The 15,042-nt window shown below is 43.7% G+C and overlaps 1 protein-coding gene across 4 annotated transcripts in view; it reads right to left on the bottom strand.

Annotated features, from left to right (window-relative positions):
* Window positions 1-1,827: 1,827 nt before the first annotated feature.
* Window positions 1,828-15,042, bottom strand: part of SCAPER (S-phase cyclin A associated protein in the ER) — a 521,195-nt gene continuing 507,980 nt past the window's right edge. For all 4 annotated transcript variants that reach the window (XM_059180289.1, XM_059180288.1, XM_059180286.1 and 1 more), the window contains 3 exons: window positions 8,029-8,220; window positions 5,411-5,462; window positions 1,828-3,091 (listed from right to left, as the gene is read on the bottom strand). In XM_059180289.1, coding sequence (XP_059036272.1) covers window positions 2,988-3,091; window positions 5,411-5,462; window positions 8,029-8,220 — 348 coding nt within the window. In that variant the 3' untranslated portion in view covers window positions 1,828-2,987. The remainder of the gene's footprint in view (window positions 3,092-5,410; window positions 5,463-8,028; window positions 8,221-15,042) is intronic.

Genomic DNA, 15,042 nt, shown 5'->3' on the forward strand with positions numbered 1-15,042 from the left:
GGAGCTGGCAGGAGAGTGAGTCAGGGAGTGGGCAACAGGGCAGGGGTTCAGTAAGGCTGAGAATCTCCTCACCGGGAAACTGGATAAGGGGGTGGTTTGAATACAGAAGGCGGGAGAACCCCTGTGTCAGGGTGTGGGAACTGGAGAGAGCAGTGCAAGAATAGGGACGGTGAGGAGTAATCTCTTTGCAGATTATTGAGAACGAAGAATTTAGAAGGCTGGCAAGGAGATCTAGAAGAAAGGACCCAAGTTTCCGAGCTGGGGGAGGGACGGAAGGGAGGAAAGGAGGAAGAAAGGAAGGGAGGAAGGTAGGACGGACGGACGGACGGACGAAGGGGCAGGCTGGTCCGGCCGGTGAAGTCCAGACCTGGGCTTAACAGGGGTGGCGGTCAGGGATGGGGGGGGGGTCACAGAGGCCCCGAGTGTCTGGAGCCTGGGAGAGGCTCCGGAACTTCGGGCAGGAAGCTGCAGCCCCGACATCCTGTTGGGCGACCAGAAAGACGACGAGCCCTGCCAGGCTCCCCGGAAAGCGAGCTGCGGCCGGGAGCAGGAAACTCGGTTGGACAACCGAGTTGGGCGCTCAAATGTCATCGCTGCCGGGCCGCGGACAGCTTTTTTCCTCTTTGGCTTAGATTCTGGGCTCTGATGCCCGAGCGAAATAGTTGCTTTTGCCCCGGCTGTGCCCATTCACACCGTCAGCTTTACAGGCTGGCCCCAGCAGAGGCCTTTCGCCTGGGCGCAGCGTGACCCACCTGTGGCTCCGGAGCCTCGGGAGACCCGAGACGCGGCCCCCGCCGCAGGAGAAAGCCAGTGGGTGGCACTCGTCCCCGCAGATTGGAACGAGATGTGCCGGCGCTCACCTGCGCGCCGCGCTCCCCGATCCCTGGAGAGTTTGGGAGTCGTAAAACTCAAGGGAGTTAGAGCTTAAATCAATGGCCGCGCCAAACGCGCCTTAAAGGAGGGAACTCGAGAGACACAAGAAACCGTGCGAGTCGCGGGGCGCCGCGGAACTCCAGGCCGGATTCTCGCAAACTCCCTAGCCGGGCGGAGCCGGCATTTGTCTCCATCAACCACCCCCCCTCCCCTCCCGGACGAGGGGGCAAAAGACACTTTTCAATTAAATGTTTAATTGCGAATTCTGGTATGGTTTCTGGGAGGTTAATCACAGCTGTCTCAATTATTTATGACTTTCTGGCAAATTTCCGACTAGATAAGAAGTATATTCTATTGTGAAGCGTCGTGCAGGAAATCTTATAAATATTTGATTATTCCTTTCAGCTACAAGGATTCTGCGTTCACGCCCCAAGACGCGCTGGGCGGGCGGTGTTCGGGAACTCCTCTCCTGGCTGGGGCGCCCCGGGCTGGCCGCTGCGGGTCGCGGAGCGAGCGGGGGGCGCACACCTGCCTGCTCCCCACCCAGGGCAGCAGAAGAGCCCCGGCAGCCTTCCGGGAGGAGGGTCCCGGCGCACAGCCCGGCTCGCCTTGGTTCTGCGCGCGCCGCGGGCGGTGTCTCGGATTCCGCGCCTCCGGACCGAGTCGCCCCCGGAGAGCCCTGGCAGGAGGGGCTTCCCCCGGAGCGGGTCCCACCGGCTCGGGAGCGGGCGGCCCCCGCCCCGCGGCCCTGGCGAGATTGGTGGGGTTGGAGCCGCCGCCAGGCAGTGGCCCGACGCGCGGAAGACGCCGGGTCCCGCGCCGGCCGGGTCCCGCGCCGGCCGGGTCCCGCGCCGGCCGGGTCCCGCGCCGGCCGGGTCCCGCAGCGCACCCGGTAGGGGCGAGGTGCGCGGGGCTGGGGGTGCGGGGGACGGTCGCCGTCGATCGATTGATGGATTGTTTGAATTTTGGGGACCTCTTTATTTCTTCCGATTTGCAAAAAAGTAAAAACAACATACATGTAACTCAGCAGTTTTGTGAGGCTCCAGAAAGAAGTGTCCTGAACATTAGGTAGGCTAAGTTTGCTTTAAAAAAACCGATTAAATTTTTCTAGTCCCGCCCATCCGACTTCCCTGTACTCTGGTCTCTGACACATATTCAGGCCACTTTTTTCCCAACCAGATCTTCTTTTCTTGATAATGTTTGATCCTTATCTGACAGAAATGATTACAGTTGTCACTCAATGAACAGCTTAGCACTGACCATCGGCTTAACGTGGAGAAACGATGAGCAGGAGCTGGGAAAAGGTCGACGTCTCCCGGGCGGACTTCTCATGTTCTACTGTGAGCGGTGCACGGGGGTCGATTACAACTTTTACCCAGAGCCCTCGTGGCCTTCTGTTTTACTTTTACTTCAGCGTTGACTTCACAATTATTGAGAAAATACTTCAAGGTGATTCACTGTGGCTCATCATTTTGAATCGCTTATGTTTATTCTGGAGAATAATTTCAGTTCAGCAATGCTATAGGAGGCTCTCAGTACTATCTGCCAGGAAGAGCTGGGCAGACCAATGAACACAGGGTTCCCAGTCCATTTCAAATGGTCCCCTAAACATATTATATAATTAGAATACCCAAGCGTTAAAACATCTTTACTCCACACCTTAAAAAGGGAAATTTAGAGGTTAACTTTAAGTCTTTAACTAAGACACTCCCAGAGTTGGGGTTAACATTTTTCTTTCCAAATTTTACTGCCTTAATAAGAAAAGTCACCACTGCAAACAGAATAAGTTATTTTATTACAAGAACAAAACAGACTTGCTAATTTAATGTCTAATTTCACCCATGTTACAAATAAATGCAAAGTACATATTATCATAGGATGTAGGTTACTGAACTCCAAAATATTGTGCATAAGTGAAATAAACTCAACTTGTAGAATTAGACCATTAAAGTATCTACAGTCATTATAAATAGTGCAAAGTATATACCATATCTACAGTGCAGGGGTAGAGTATAAACATGTGAAAATGAGTTTCTTAAGGAACAGTTAGAACATTTGTTTGAACAATTTAAAATATTAACAAGGGTACTCAAATACAGAACTAACAAAGTCATTTATTTTTTCTCTTTTTTTAAAAAAAACTGTCGAGCTTCTTCCCAGGCCTCCTGAGGAAATCTGTTAGCCAGTTCAAGATAGTCTTGGGAACCAAGGGATTTTCCTGAGAGGGAAAAAAGAAAATAGTTAAATTCTTTGAAGTTTAAGCAACTGAAATTATTTTGATATCTGACTACAAAATGGAGTCATTCACTTCAAATAAACCATGATGTAAGTTTATATAAAGAAAGTAATTGATCTGTTTATCTCTACCTACAGCACTATATATATTTATGTATGTATATATATATATATATATATAAAATCGCAATTGATTTTGTGCTTCTCACATATTCAGACATTAACCCCCCTCTGTAAAACATTTTGTTTTGTTTTTGGACTCCAGAATAAGAAAACAGGGGAAAGTAAGTATGGTGAACAAAATAAAATGATAGATATTCCATTCTTAAGATAGCCTTGAAAAGGTAAATCTGTATGTAAACTCGATGTTTATCTTCTAAAATAGTCTAATTTAAATATTTTAAGCATGACTTTTAAAAAGCTCAAATCTGGTGTTCAGCCATCTAACAAAGCAGAGGGGATGAGTAGGAACTTTATTGGTTATGATGTGGGCAAAGAAAACAATCTTCGTAGCTGGAGAGTGATCAAGCAGTGAGACTGGAACACCAGAATTCTTTAGCAATTAAGAATATGGTGCTATGAGGAGCTGCTTTACACTTACCATGCGGAGCTTTCCTGGGCGATGAACTCAAAATGCCTTGAAACATTTTATGGGGACTAAATCTAACCAAAGGGGAACAGACATCCAAAGTGCAGACTGGCACTTAGTGTGGCATAATCGTTTCTTTTAAACCAGGTAAGCATATCAGGAGCTGTCACCAATATAATGATGACTCTTTCTGACAAATGCAGAGAACAAGGCCCCATTTGCTGTATTGTGGATTAAGCCCATCGTAACTGGGGAAAGCATGGACATCAGAGAAGATGGGCCCTGGGAAAAGAAAGTAAGTTGAAACTCCCACAGGCCTCAGCCCACCATGCAGACAGTCCGGGCTCTTAGGACTCTGCCTGCCAGATATGTAGCAAATGGTGACTCATCCTTACAGCCTAGAGAAAGGAAGAAAAACAATGTCTATACTTCTTACTGGCGAAAAAAAAAAATGCTGTACTGTTAAAAATAAATACATTAGAAGATTTTTAAAGATATTTTTATATATTCAAGATTTAAGACATTGCTTTATAAGAAATGGTAACAAATTATACTGATTTCTCCCATGCAGCCTCCAATAGCTTAAAAAAGAGGCTGTGAGTGAGTCAGGGCAGACCTGAACTTGCACGCTAATTCTGGCTTAGACAAATGGTACTGACTATGATGTTGACTGGAATTTCTGAAAAGGGGCATAGCTTTCTGTTTACTTCTCTGAATGCCTGATCAATAAAACATGACATTTTTTTCATGATATTGTTACAGCTTTATATTCTTTTCTATGTACTTTTCAACACCTGTCCCCATAAACAATTGGTGCATGTGTGTGTGTGTGTGTGTGTGTGTGTGTCCAACGTGACTCCTCACCCCCCCTAAGTAGGGGCTACTTTGTGGGGGCCCTAGAGGGTCCTGCTGGAAGTGGGCCTCTGGCCACTTTAAAGACTATCACACTAATGGAAGAATTGGGGAAAATCTGTATTAGGGTCTCATTAATCAGAGATGTTGTCCTGACAGTCAGACAACGAGCAACTTGTACTTCTCAATTACAGTGTGAATAGAAAAGTAAAAATACTTCTCAATTACAGTGTGAGTAGAAAAGTAAAAATGCACTTTAAGATTCTACATCTCTTGCTCTGATCATAGGAAACACCTCATCAGGAACACTACAGGAAAAAAAAAAGCTTATAAATCTTTGGTCTCTGAACTCTTGCTAATCTGTTGGCTTTTTCTCCAAGAAAAACAATTTTATACTTTATATTCTCAATAAAAAAAAATAGGGGGAAAATATGGACTACTATCATTAATAGTTTTATTCTGAACATAGGAAACCAAACCCATGTGATTTTAGCATTTATGTGAGGAATGTAGGTGAATCTTAATGATCTGCTTGTCTCTGTATTATGAAGCAGCTCTTTAGTAATTAGTCACCATTTATTATATCTTGCATGAGGTGAATATAAATTACAGAAAGATGTTTTGTGCTTTTCTTTTACTTCCATAGATTTTTACTTCCATAGATTTCTCTGTATGTTCTGATGCATTCATGTTGATGACAAAGTCTGTTTCTTTACTCATTGAAATATACTTGATATCCAGATCTCAAATGTTTTAGGTGGTGTAATAAATTGATTCCTGTAACAGTTCCAGAGGGTGGAGTTAGAAACATGTCTGTTCGGCTAACAAACACACGACAATTTGATTTCAATAGAGACGTACCTTTGGGCTGATGAGGCTGGTTATCTGCCTGACCTGATGTCTGTTCAAAATCCTGTGTGAGACAAGGAAAGTGTTTTTATACCAAAGCTAGACACAGAGAATTCCGCTGAGGGCAGCTTCAGATGTGCTTCTGAATTCTGAGAGAACCATCTTAGCATGAATACTCTGGAGCCCAAATATAAAAGCTTATGAAGTTGATGTTCAGGTTCTCTCAATTTAAATTGAACAGTGATGACTTACATCTTGCTAAGGATCAGTAGTGGCTATGCTGCTGTCTGTTGTAAAAACGATAACTTTCTTTCAGCTAACAAACTGAAGGCTTTGGGCAGATTAATTATCCTAAAATATTGACAGGTTTTTAACACTTTTTAAAAAAGCATGATTCTAAAAGGTCTTCTACAATCTACATCTAAATCTTTAAAGTCTAGAAATTTCACTTTTAGGGGGAAAGTGAAAAATATCGTACATAATACGTAAATTTTCATAAACCTATGACATACCACCAGCTCCTATTTTTAGTATCATTTTCTAGTGACTATTAATACTCTAACACATGGGGACCTCAAAGAACCATTCTATAAACTCAAATCTAATATATATTTATTCCCCTGATAATAATTATAGAAATGAAGACCTGATTCAATTTCACTAATCTAAGAAGCTATCTCAAATAAGAAATTTCTATAACATTTACAAAATGTGTGTGTCCCAATGTATGTTAAATGTGTTAAATTACATTTAACTGTCTTAGAAATACTTTAAAGATGGGGTGCCTGTATGGGTTAGTTGTTAAGCATCTGCCTTTGGCTCAGGTCATGATCTCAGGGTCCTGGGATTGAGTCCTGCAGCCTGCTTCTCCCTCTCCCACTCCCCCTGCTTGTGTTCCCTCTCTCGCTGTGTCTCTGTCAAATAAAAAATAAAATCTTTAAAAAAGAGAGAGAGAAATACTTTAAGATCAATACGAGATAAAAACAAGTAATACGTATGTTCTTTACTTTAGAGTCTGATATCATTTGTACTTTTATAAATTGTTTTCCAGGCAGTTGAAAATGTAAGGGACTAAGCTGGTATAGAAGCAAGATTGTTTTTGCTCAAATATCACTGTCTTGGTTGAGGCCTCTCTGCTCATCACCCCCTGGAAGTCCCTACCCCTCTTTCCAGCGCTTAACACCATCTGACATGCTATTTGTTTGACTTATTTTTTTGTTGGTTTGTTTGTTTGACTCCCCCAACTTTAATGAAAGATCTATAAAGGCAGGGATTTTTATGTTTTGTTTTTTTTTTTTTGTATTGCTGTATTTTTTGATTGCTTATTTTTGATTGATTATTCCCAGTGCCTAGAACAGTGCCCAGTACCCCAGAGCGGGGGCGGTGGAGGGAAAGAATTACCTGTTGAACAAGAGAAAGAATTCTAAGATCAGTCTTAAAAAACCTCTATATCATATTTTCTATTTAATTTTTAACCATAAGGCTTTAAGAATATATGAGAATTCTTAAATGTTGAATTGATGGTTACATAAGACTTCATCAAGATTTTAATTTAACTGTAAGTTTTTTTTTTTTTTTTGAAAATCCATACCCTACCTGTGGATCTGAATAGCTTTGAAAAATTTTTCAGAAAATAGAACCCAGACTCAAAGAGAATAACTAAGCTGAAAGTAGACATTTCTAAACACAACTGATCTAGTTGTATTTATTGATTGGTCATCTTATAGAGGATAGTTTAAAAAATGTAAACCCCGAACTGCTGTCTAAGGTGAAGAAAGCTAGACTCTTCAGCCATCCCAACCAGCCAGGAAGGATCGCATCCTTTCAACAATGATATGTGCATACTAGCCAGGATAAGGGAAAACACTAATACAGAGCTCTGCTTTCTGTTTCATTATTACAAACAGAAAACATTGTCTGTTAATCACACGTACGTCATGGAACAAAAACACACTGGTTTTTATGGTAGAACATTTAAAAGAAAATGGAAGATTTTCAACAATTAATGATCTACAATGACGGGAAAAAGAATAGCCAACTTGATTTTCTATTGTCAGTTGACTGAGTTAATTTAGCTTCGGAAACGTTGCTATACTTTGCTCCAGCGCTAATTCTGATTCCAGTCCTATAGACTTGAGCTGGATCAGAAAAATATAAGGCCATTCTTACAAGCATTAGATCTTTTAAGAAAGCAATATAACAAGATTTTATGACACATACACAGATGTGTATATGAATCATATTTATTTAAAAACTTACAAATCAATTGAAGTTTTACTTGATCTTTCTTCCGTAATCCTTATCTGTTCCCTGCAGCAAGGCTGAAAGCTAGATGCATGTCAGTGCTAAAGCCTTAAAGAAGTTGGGCCATTTTTTTAAAAACATTTCCTTGGTGTGGGTTTTACCATTTCATCAACTGGAAAAATGTCCTTTTCTTGAAATCCTCCAAGTAGAAGTTGCATAACACTCAACCCCAGTTTTACTACCCTCATATTTTAGAAAGTAATTTTCAAGCACAGAGATACGCGCAAAATTCAAAATGGCAAGAATAAACAGCTGGTTCACTTTTACTTTTCCACTGCATTAGCTTACACATAAAGCCAGGGGATCAGGCAGGAGACAGAAGGTACCTGAATGAACGTGGCCAGTAAAACACAGCTCATCTCTTGCTCCAGAATGATCTTGTTCTGACGGTTGTTGTAACAAGCAGCGATAAGTGAAGGGAACAGCACTTTGATCAGCCGTGGGTCACTGAAATACTGGAAGGGCAGCTGGCAGAGCTTCTGCAGGACCGTGGGGTGGCGGCCAGACTGTACGATTACCTGAAACAGGAGGGAACCTATGTCAACTGCCAGAGAGCCGTGCCTGCTCCTTCCTCCTGCAGCCCCAATAGTGTCTGTAAGAAACATGGAGGACAGGCAGAAGGAGTGGAAGGAGAGAGGGAGAGGAAAAAGAACAACAACAACAACAACAACAACAAAAAATAAAAAACAACAACAACAAAAAAGAGAGACTCGGAACTCCTAAGTGCTACTGGAAAGGAACAGAAAGAAATCTCCTTCCCAAAGTTCTGCAGCCATTTACACTCCACAGTAAAGAGCATGGCTGCCAAAGGAGAGAGGGTGCCTACGAAATGGATTCAGGATACACACCGCTTTAATAACGCGCCTGCCCCTTCTCCCCCTTAAAGCAGAGCCGCCCTATTGCTTGAAACCTGCCAAAAGCTCGCTCAGAAGAAAGATGCCCTCTCCTACCCCTCTGCCTGCTGCAGTCTTCCCCGAACCTAGCTCCTGGAATAGACAGACCTATTCACTACGCAGATGAGCCCTTGCAAAGAAAAGGGGACTGTAAGGAGAGTGGGAAGTTTCAGCAAGCACAGGCTCCAAAAGATCCTTCCTCTGATCCATACTCCTTATCTGTGTTTCCATCAGTGCCATTGAGTCTAAAAGGAGAATTGTTTAGATAAATGAGACTCTTGTCTTGAAGCAGTCTAGGTTTACAACTGTGTACATTTTAAGAAATGGGGCAATGCAATTAATGGGCTTGAAGGGAAGCCCTCCTAATTTACTCCCTAGTCCTCCATGATAAACTAAGGAAATGTCAAAATCAGATCTGTTTCAAGTAACCTTGATTAGACGGTTCTAATATGAAAGAGCTTGGTGACCCAAAGCCCACTTCTTGGTATAAGAGGAAGCTCATAGAAAGCTAGGAACACTGTAAAATCTAAGGTCAGGACTGTAAATTGTACTTGGAAAAACATAATTTTACAGGTACACACCCAGACAGGACTGCATTCAAATTAAAACCAGAAGGACAGAGTGAAATAGCAGAGGCAGGAGAAACATAAATTACAGGGATTTACAAGTTTTCAAAGTACTTTTAACAATACTTTAAGAACACACTCTCAGATGATAATGCAGTTCGGTTTAAGAACAAAATCAACAAAGTAATAGTTCACATATTTTAGTTCAATAGCTAAAATGACATCAAAAACCTTTAGAGAATGTTGATAGGGACTTGTTAATACCTTCAAATCCAGCAGGAATTTTAAAGACTCACAGTGTGACAATTCAGCACATGGCTAGGTGCAGCCGTTTCTGACCACTGGCTGAGAAAAATATGTCCCATCATCTATTTTATTGATAAAGCATTTACTTAAAGCTTTATTTTAATTATTAGCTACAAATTTTGTAGCACAGCCAAATGACCACCACTTTAGAATTTATAATGATCCCATTATTATAAGTCTCTTTTCCCCCTTGTCCAAAAATGAAGCAGAAGTTTTTTTCTTTGGAACTTCATTGTTAAAATGCTATTATTGGAAGATTCACTAATTGAAAAGATATTAAACCAGCCAGTCTGGCTGGCACAGGCACAATGTTAACTCAAAGATGACAGCTCCTGGTTCCTGGTAAATGAGCACAGAACGTGCCAGCTTAATGAGAACTTCTTCCACCTGGACTCCTGACCCTCATGGGCCAAAGCAGAGCCCCTCGGGGGCCTGGAAGTTCCTTCCAGGAATGGAGCTGGCTCTCACTTGCCCGTTGAAGAAGTGAGCTTACAGAGGTCACCAGCAGTCTCATGAGATGACCTACCAGAGGCCACTATTTTTAAGTCTCTATAGTGCAGAAGACACAAATGGAGTTAGGAAGTTTGGTCACCTTGGGTAGGGTGTTCTACCCATAGGACCACCCAGGAGAGAACTTAATCAGGTTATAGGTAAGAGGTCTGCTGGGGAAGGTGGGGGGGGGGGGGTGGTTAAGAGCCACACCCCCTGGCTTGGCTGTGAGGCAGTGGGATATCTCATCAGCACTGTCCTTTGAACCATATTTCTGACACTGTGGGAAGACAAGATTAGGAAGTCCGGGGTGGGGCCAAACTAGGGCACTGAGACCTAGTGGGCAAGACCACTCCTGGGTAATTCTGGTACAGAGGGGTGGCATTTTGCTGTCAGTGAGCACAGGTGAGTGGTCATTAGGCTCATCACTTCCCACAAGGGCGGGGAAGCAAGGCTGGGGCACAGAGAGCATGATCTTGCTGAGCAGGGCCTTCGGGGCCAGGAGAGAGTTGCCCGAGAGGCTTGGTGCAGATCAGGGGCTGAGGGCAAGGCTCAGGTTTATTTTATCCAGTCACTCGCTCTCAGGCCTTGGCATGGTCAAATGTCACACGAGCTGCTCCAGCTTTCCAAGGTTTAGAGAGTCATCACGGAATATGAAAGTCTTGGCAAATGAATGAAATGCAAACGGTTAAGAAAAATCTCAGATTTACAAGGATGTTTTCTCTCTCTCTGCCTTCCAGATGGAGCTGTAATTATCGGTCTGTCACCTTTCTCTAGACCAGTGGCTGCTGATAAGGCCTAAGGTGAGTTCTACCCTGAGCCTGGCCAGGCCACCTGCCCTTCCTTTCAGGGCACACAGGCCAACACACACCCAAAGGGGCTTCCCACAGAGCTCCTTTCCAGACCACTGCCCTGAGAGAAAGGAGGTGCTTGGCTATAGATTTCTTTGGGGGTCACAGTCATCAGTTAGACAGCATGTAGGGGGCCAGGATGGCTCCATAATAACGAGAAGACCCCCTCTCCAATATGATGTCCACTTTCAGATGCACAGCAGCGCTCCAAGGAAATGAGGGGAATTTCCAGCAACAATCAGATCAAAAGAAATTGAAATTGAACTTTCCACTTGCTCTTAGGCGCAGTTCCACATAGGTACTAACTAAAGAGCTGGGAGGCCTGGGTTCTTGCCTTTACTCCCGGCACCAGTTTGTTGTGTAACGCTGGGAAAATGGTCCAGTTTCTCTGGGTTTCAAGGTAGAGAATTTTCTCAAAAGTAAACTTCTCATCAAAGCATAACATACATGCACCTCTTAAGTAAACAGCTCCATTTTTATAAAGTGAAAACACCTGTGTCACCAGTGCCCCCATAAAGAGAGAGAACATGACCAAGGGTGCTGGATCTTTAAATATATTCCTTTTCATTCAAAACTAGATTCCTACACTTTGAATTTAAGACAAATCATACGGAAACTATTTGCCTGTGCTAGAACACAAGAAAGAGTACTTATGAGCACCATGGGTCCCTCCTCTGGTCTTCTCAGCAGAAACCGGTGGGCATAATTCCACCATCAGTGAAAGACATCTCTTACCCAAATGTCCTGGTATTCACCACTTTTTTCGTTAGTATGATTGACAGGGGTTTGGGGGAATGATGGTGGCGGGGAGGGGGGAGGACCGCCCACTCTCTCTTTGTTTTGGAACTATCAACAGTTCTGGGAAGAAGGGGCTTTATAAGAAGGCTTTACATGCTGCCAATGTGTACTACAGCCTGCTGGAGGGCCAGGAGGATCTGAATGCTAGTGTTAAGAAGGAATCTAGTAAAAAAAAATTTTTTTTTTAAAGGAATCTGGACTAGATAACTGGATGTGCTGATTCCTTCATCTGCCAACCTCTGGCCATCCACCAGCTCTAATTGTTGTGCTTTCACAAAGTAGAGAGTATAGGTGAAGTATAACTTGATGCAGTGAGAGGCAAAGCCGGGAGAGAGCTCTAAATTCAGCCGACATTTACTGAGTGCCTCCTGTGCCAAGTGCTATAGGAACACAGAATCCATGCTTCAGCTCTCAGGGAGCAGAGGTATGTACGCAAATGACAGCTAATACAAAGGAGACTGGGTCATCAGAAGGGAAGGACAAAGGATTAGGGGACCCCGTGGGAGGGAAGGATTACTTTTAGGTAAAGGTGGAAGGCTGCACTGTGAGGGTGGGTTGGACCTCAGGGCAGATGGGTGGGGAGGAATTTTAGGTGGAGAGAAGCTCCTAGATGCAAATACCAGCCTGCTTTAGTCTGTTCCGGCTGCCGTATCAAAATACCATAGACTGGATGTCTTAAACAACGGAAATTTATTTTCTTATAGTTCTGGAGCCTGAAAGTCTAAGATCAGGGTGCCAGCATGGTTGACGAGTGCTCTCTTCTTGGTGCGTAGACCGACACCTCCATGAGTGCTTGCCTCGGTGAGTGTACACAGAAAGAAAGAGCTCTCTTTCTAGTCTTAGAAGGCCACCAATCCTATCTCATTAAGACTCTACCTTATGACCTTATTCATCTCCAAGTACAGTCACATTGGGGGTTAAGGGACAGAATATGCATTTTGGGGGACACAATTCAGCCCATAGCACAGCGCTGATTCCTCAACTGCTCCTGGCCAGCATAATATTTCAGGCGTTAAGCATCTGCCTTCAGCTCAGGTCATGATCCCAGGGTCCTGTGATGGAGCCCCCCAGTGGGCTCCCTACTCAGCGGGAAGCCTGCTTCTCCTTCTCCCACTCCCCCTGTTTGTGTTCCCTCTCTCGCTGTCTCTTTCTCTGTCAAATAAATAAAATTAAAAGAAAAAAAGAAAGAAAGACTACCCTCGCTAACCAGGTATATTTCAGAGTTGATGGGGAATCAATTGTCTCTCAGTGGCCGTAAGTCACAAATCTACAGGCTCAAGAGGGCTTGCTGTTGGGTAGCCCTGGGCCCTAAGGCTAGCTCTGGTCAGTTAACCAATTTGAGCCTCAGGGTCCTTTCTATAAAATAGGGATAGATATTCTGCACAGCAAAGGGAACAATCAACAAAATTATGAGACAGCCTACAGAATGGGAGCAAAAATATGCAAATGACATAAGGGGTTAGTATCCAAACTGTATAATGAGCTTATAGGGATACATGGGTGGTTCAGTCACTTAAGTGTCTGACTCTTGATTTCAGCTCAGGTCCTGATCTCAGGAGTCCTGAGACTGAGTCCTGCTTTGGGATCCTGGCTGGGCATGAAGTCTGCTTAAAATTCTGTCTCTCTCTCTCTCTTCCTCTGCTGCACGCCCATTCCCACTCCTACACATGCTCTCTCTAAAAAAACAAAAGAAAACCAAACCAAACCAAAAACCAAACTTAAACAACTCAACACCTAAACCCCAAATAATCCAATTAAAAAATGGACAGATGACACGAACAGACATTTCTCCAAAGAAGAGATCTGAATGGCCAACAGACACATGAAAAGATGCTCAACATCACTCATTATCAGAGAAATGCAAATCAAAACCACAAAGAAATATCACCTGAGGTGTGAGGTGTCATTCAGAATGACTAAAATAAAAAACACAAGAAATGACAAGTGTGGGCAAGGATGTGGAGAAAGGGGAATCCTCGTGCAGTGTTGGTGGGGATGCAGACTGGTGCAGCCACTGGGGAAAACTGTATGGAGGTTCCTCAAAATAGTAAATAGAATTCCCATATGATCCAGTAATTCCACTAGTGGGTATTTATCCAGAGAAGACAAAAACACTAATTCAAAAAGACACATGCACCCATATGTTTACTGCAGCATTATTTACGATAGTCAACTTAGGGAAGCAGCCTGCGTGTCCACCGACTGATGAATGGGTAAAGATGATATGGTGGATATACACAATGGAATATGACTCAGCCATGAAAAGAACGAAATCTTGCCATTTGCAACTATGTGGATGAATCTAGAGGGGTATAATGCTAAGTGAAAGAAGTCAGTCAGAGGGGCACCTTTCCCCGCCCTGCTCGTGTTCTCTCTCTCAAATAAATAAATATATCTTTAAAAAATATTATTAAAGAAGTCAGAGAGAGACAGATGCTCGTATTTGTAATTTAAGAAAGAAAACAAATGAGCAAAGAAGAAAAGACAACGGACTCTCAACTGTACAGAACAGATAAATTATTCGCAGAGGGGAGGTGGTGGGGGGATCATCATGAGCACTGAGGACTGTATAGAACTGTTGAATCACTATACTGGACACCTGAAACTATTGTAACACTGTCTGTTAACTACACTGGAATTAAAAGAAAAAAACAGGGAGAGAGATAGATGGTAGCCTTCAGGGTTTAGAATATAATACGAATCTGTGACTATAATGTGAATGGTTATCTCACCAGTTTTGCTGCTCCAAGTCTTCTCCTGCTGGATCTGGCTTCCATATACTTGTAGGACCAGAAGCCCCCTCCCAGTACGAGACCTAATGAGTGTTTTCCATCATCCCACCCTCCTCTCTCCATAAGGGCCACACATTAGAATGGGGGTCTGGCAGCAGCAGGCCCTGCATGCTGGCGGAGACTCCTCAGAAAGCTTCAGGCTACCTGGGAAGCCACTGCCGTGGCCTCTCCCTGGCCCTGCCTGCACAGGACAGAGCTCTGCAAACAGAGCTGGGGATGCCAGCCAGGATCTTGCGGTGGTGGGGTAGGAAGTGCATTCTGACAGCTCTGAAAAGAAAATCCCAGCATAAGCACGATCCAAGAAACAAAGATGAGTGGTACAGAGAAAGAGAGGCTTAGCTAACTCTGTGTGTGTGTGTGTGTGTGTGTGTGTGTGTGTGTGTTGAGGCTGTTGAGGCTGTTATGCTAGACTTGTCAATCTGAAAACAGAGTAAGAAGGGCTAAAGCTAATAGGCTTGTGTTGTGGGCTCCTGATTCAGACCTGTGATGAGCTTCCCTTAAAGCACATAAGGAAATCCTTAAGCCCAGGAAGTCTGCCCAGGCAGCACAGCCAGCAACAGTCCTTCATTTTCAAACCAAAAACATGGCAGCAGCAATTACGATGTAAGTGTGTATAGCTTCATTTCTAGTTCCAAAAGGGCCAGG

Source organism: Mustela lutreola, chromosome 7 (assembly GCF_030435805.1).
Source record: "Mustela lutreola isolate mMusLut2 chromosome 7, mMusLut2.pri, whole genome shotgun sequence".
Taxonomy (NCBI): Eukaryota; Metazoa; Chordata; class Mammalia; order Carnivora; family Mustelidae; genus Mustela; species Mustela lutreola.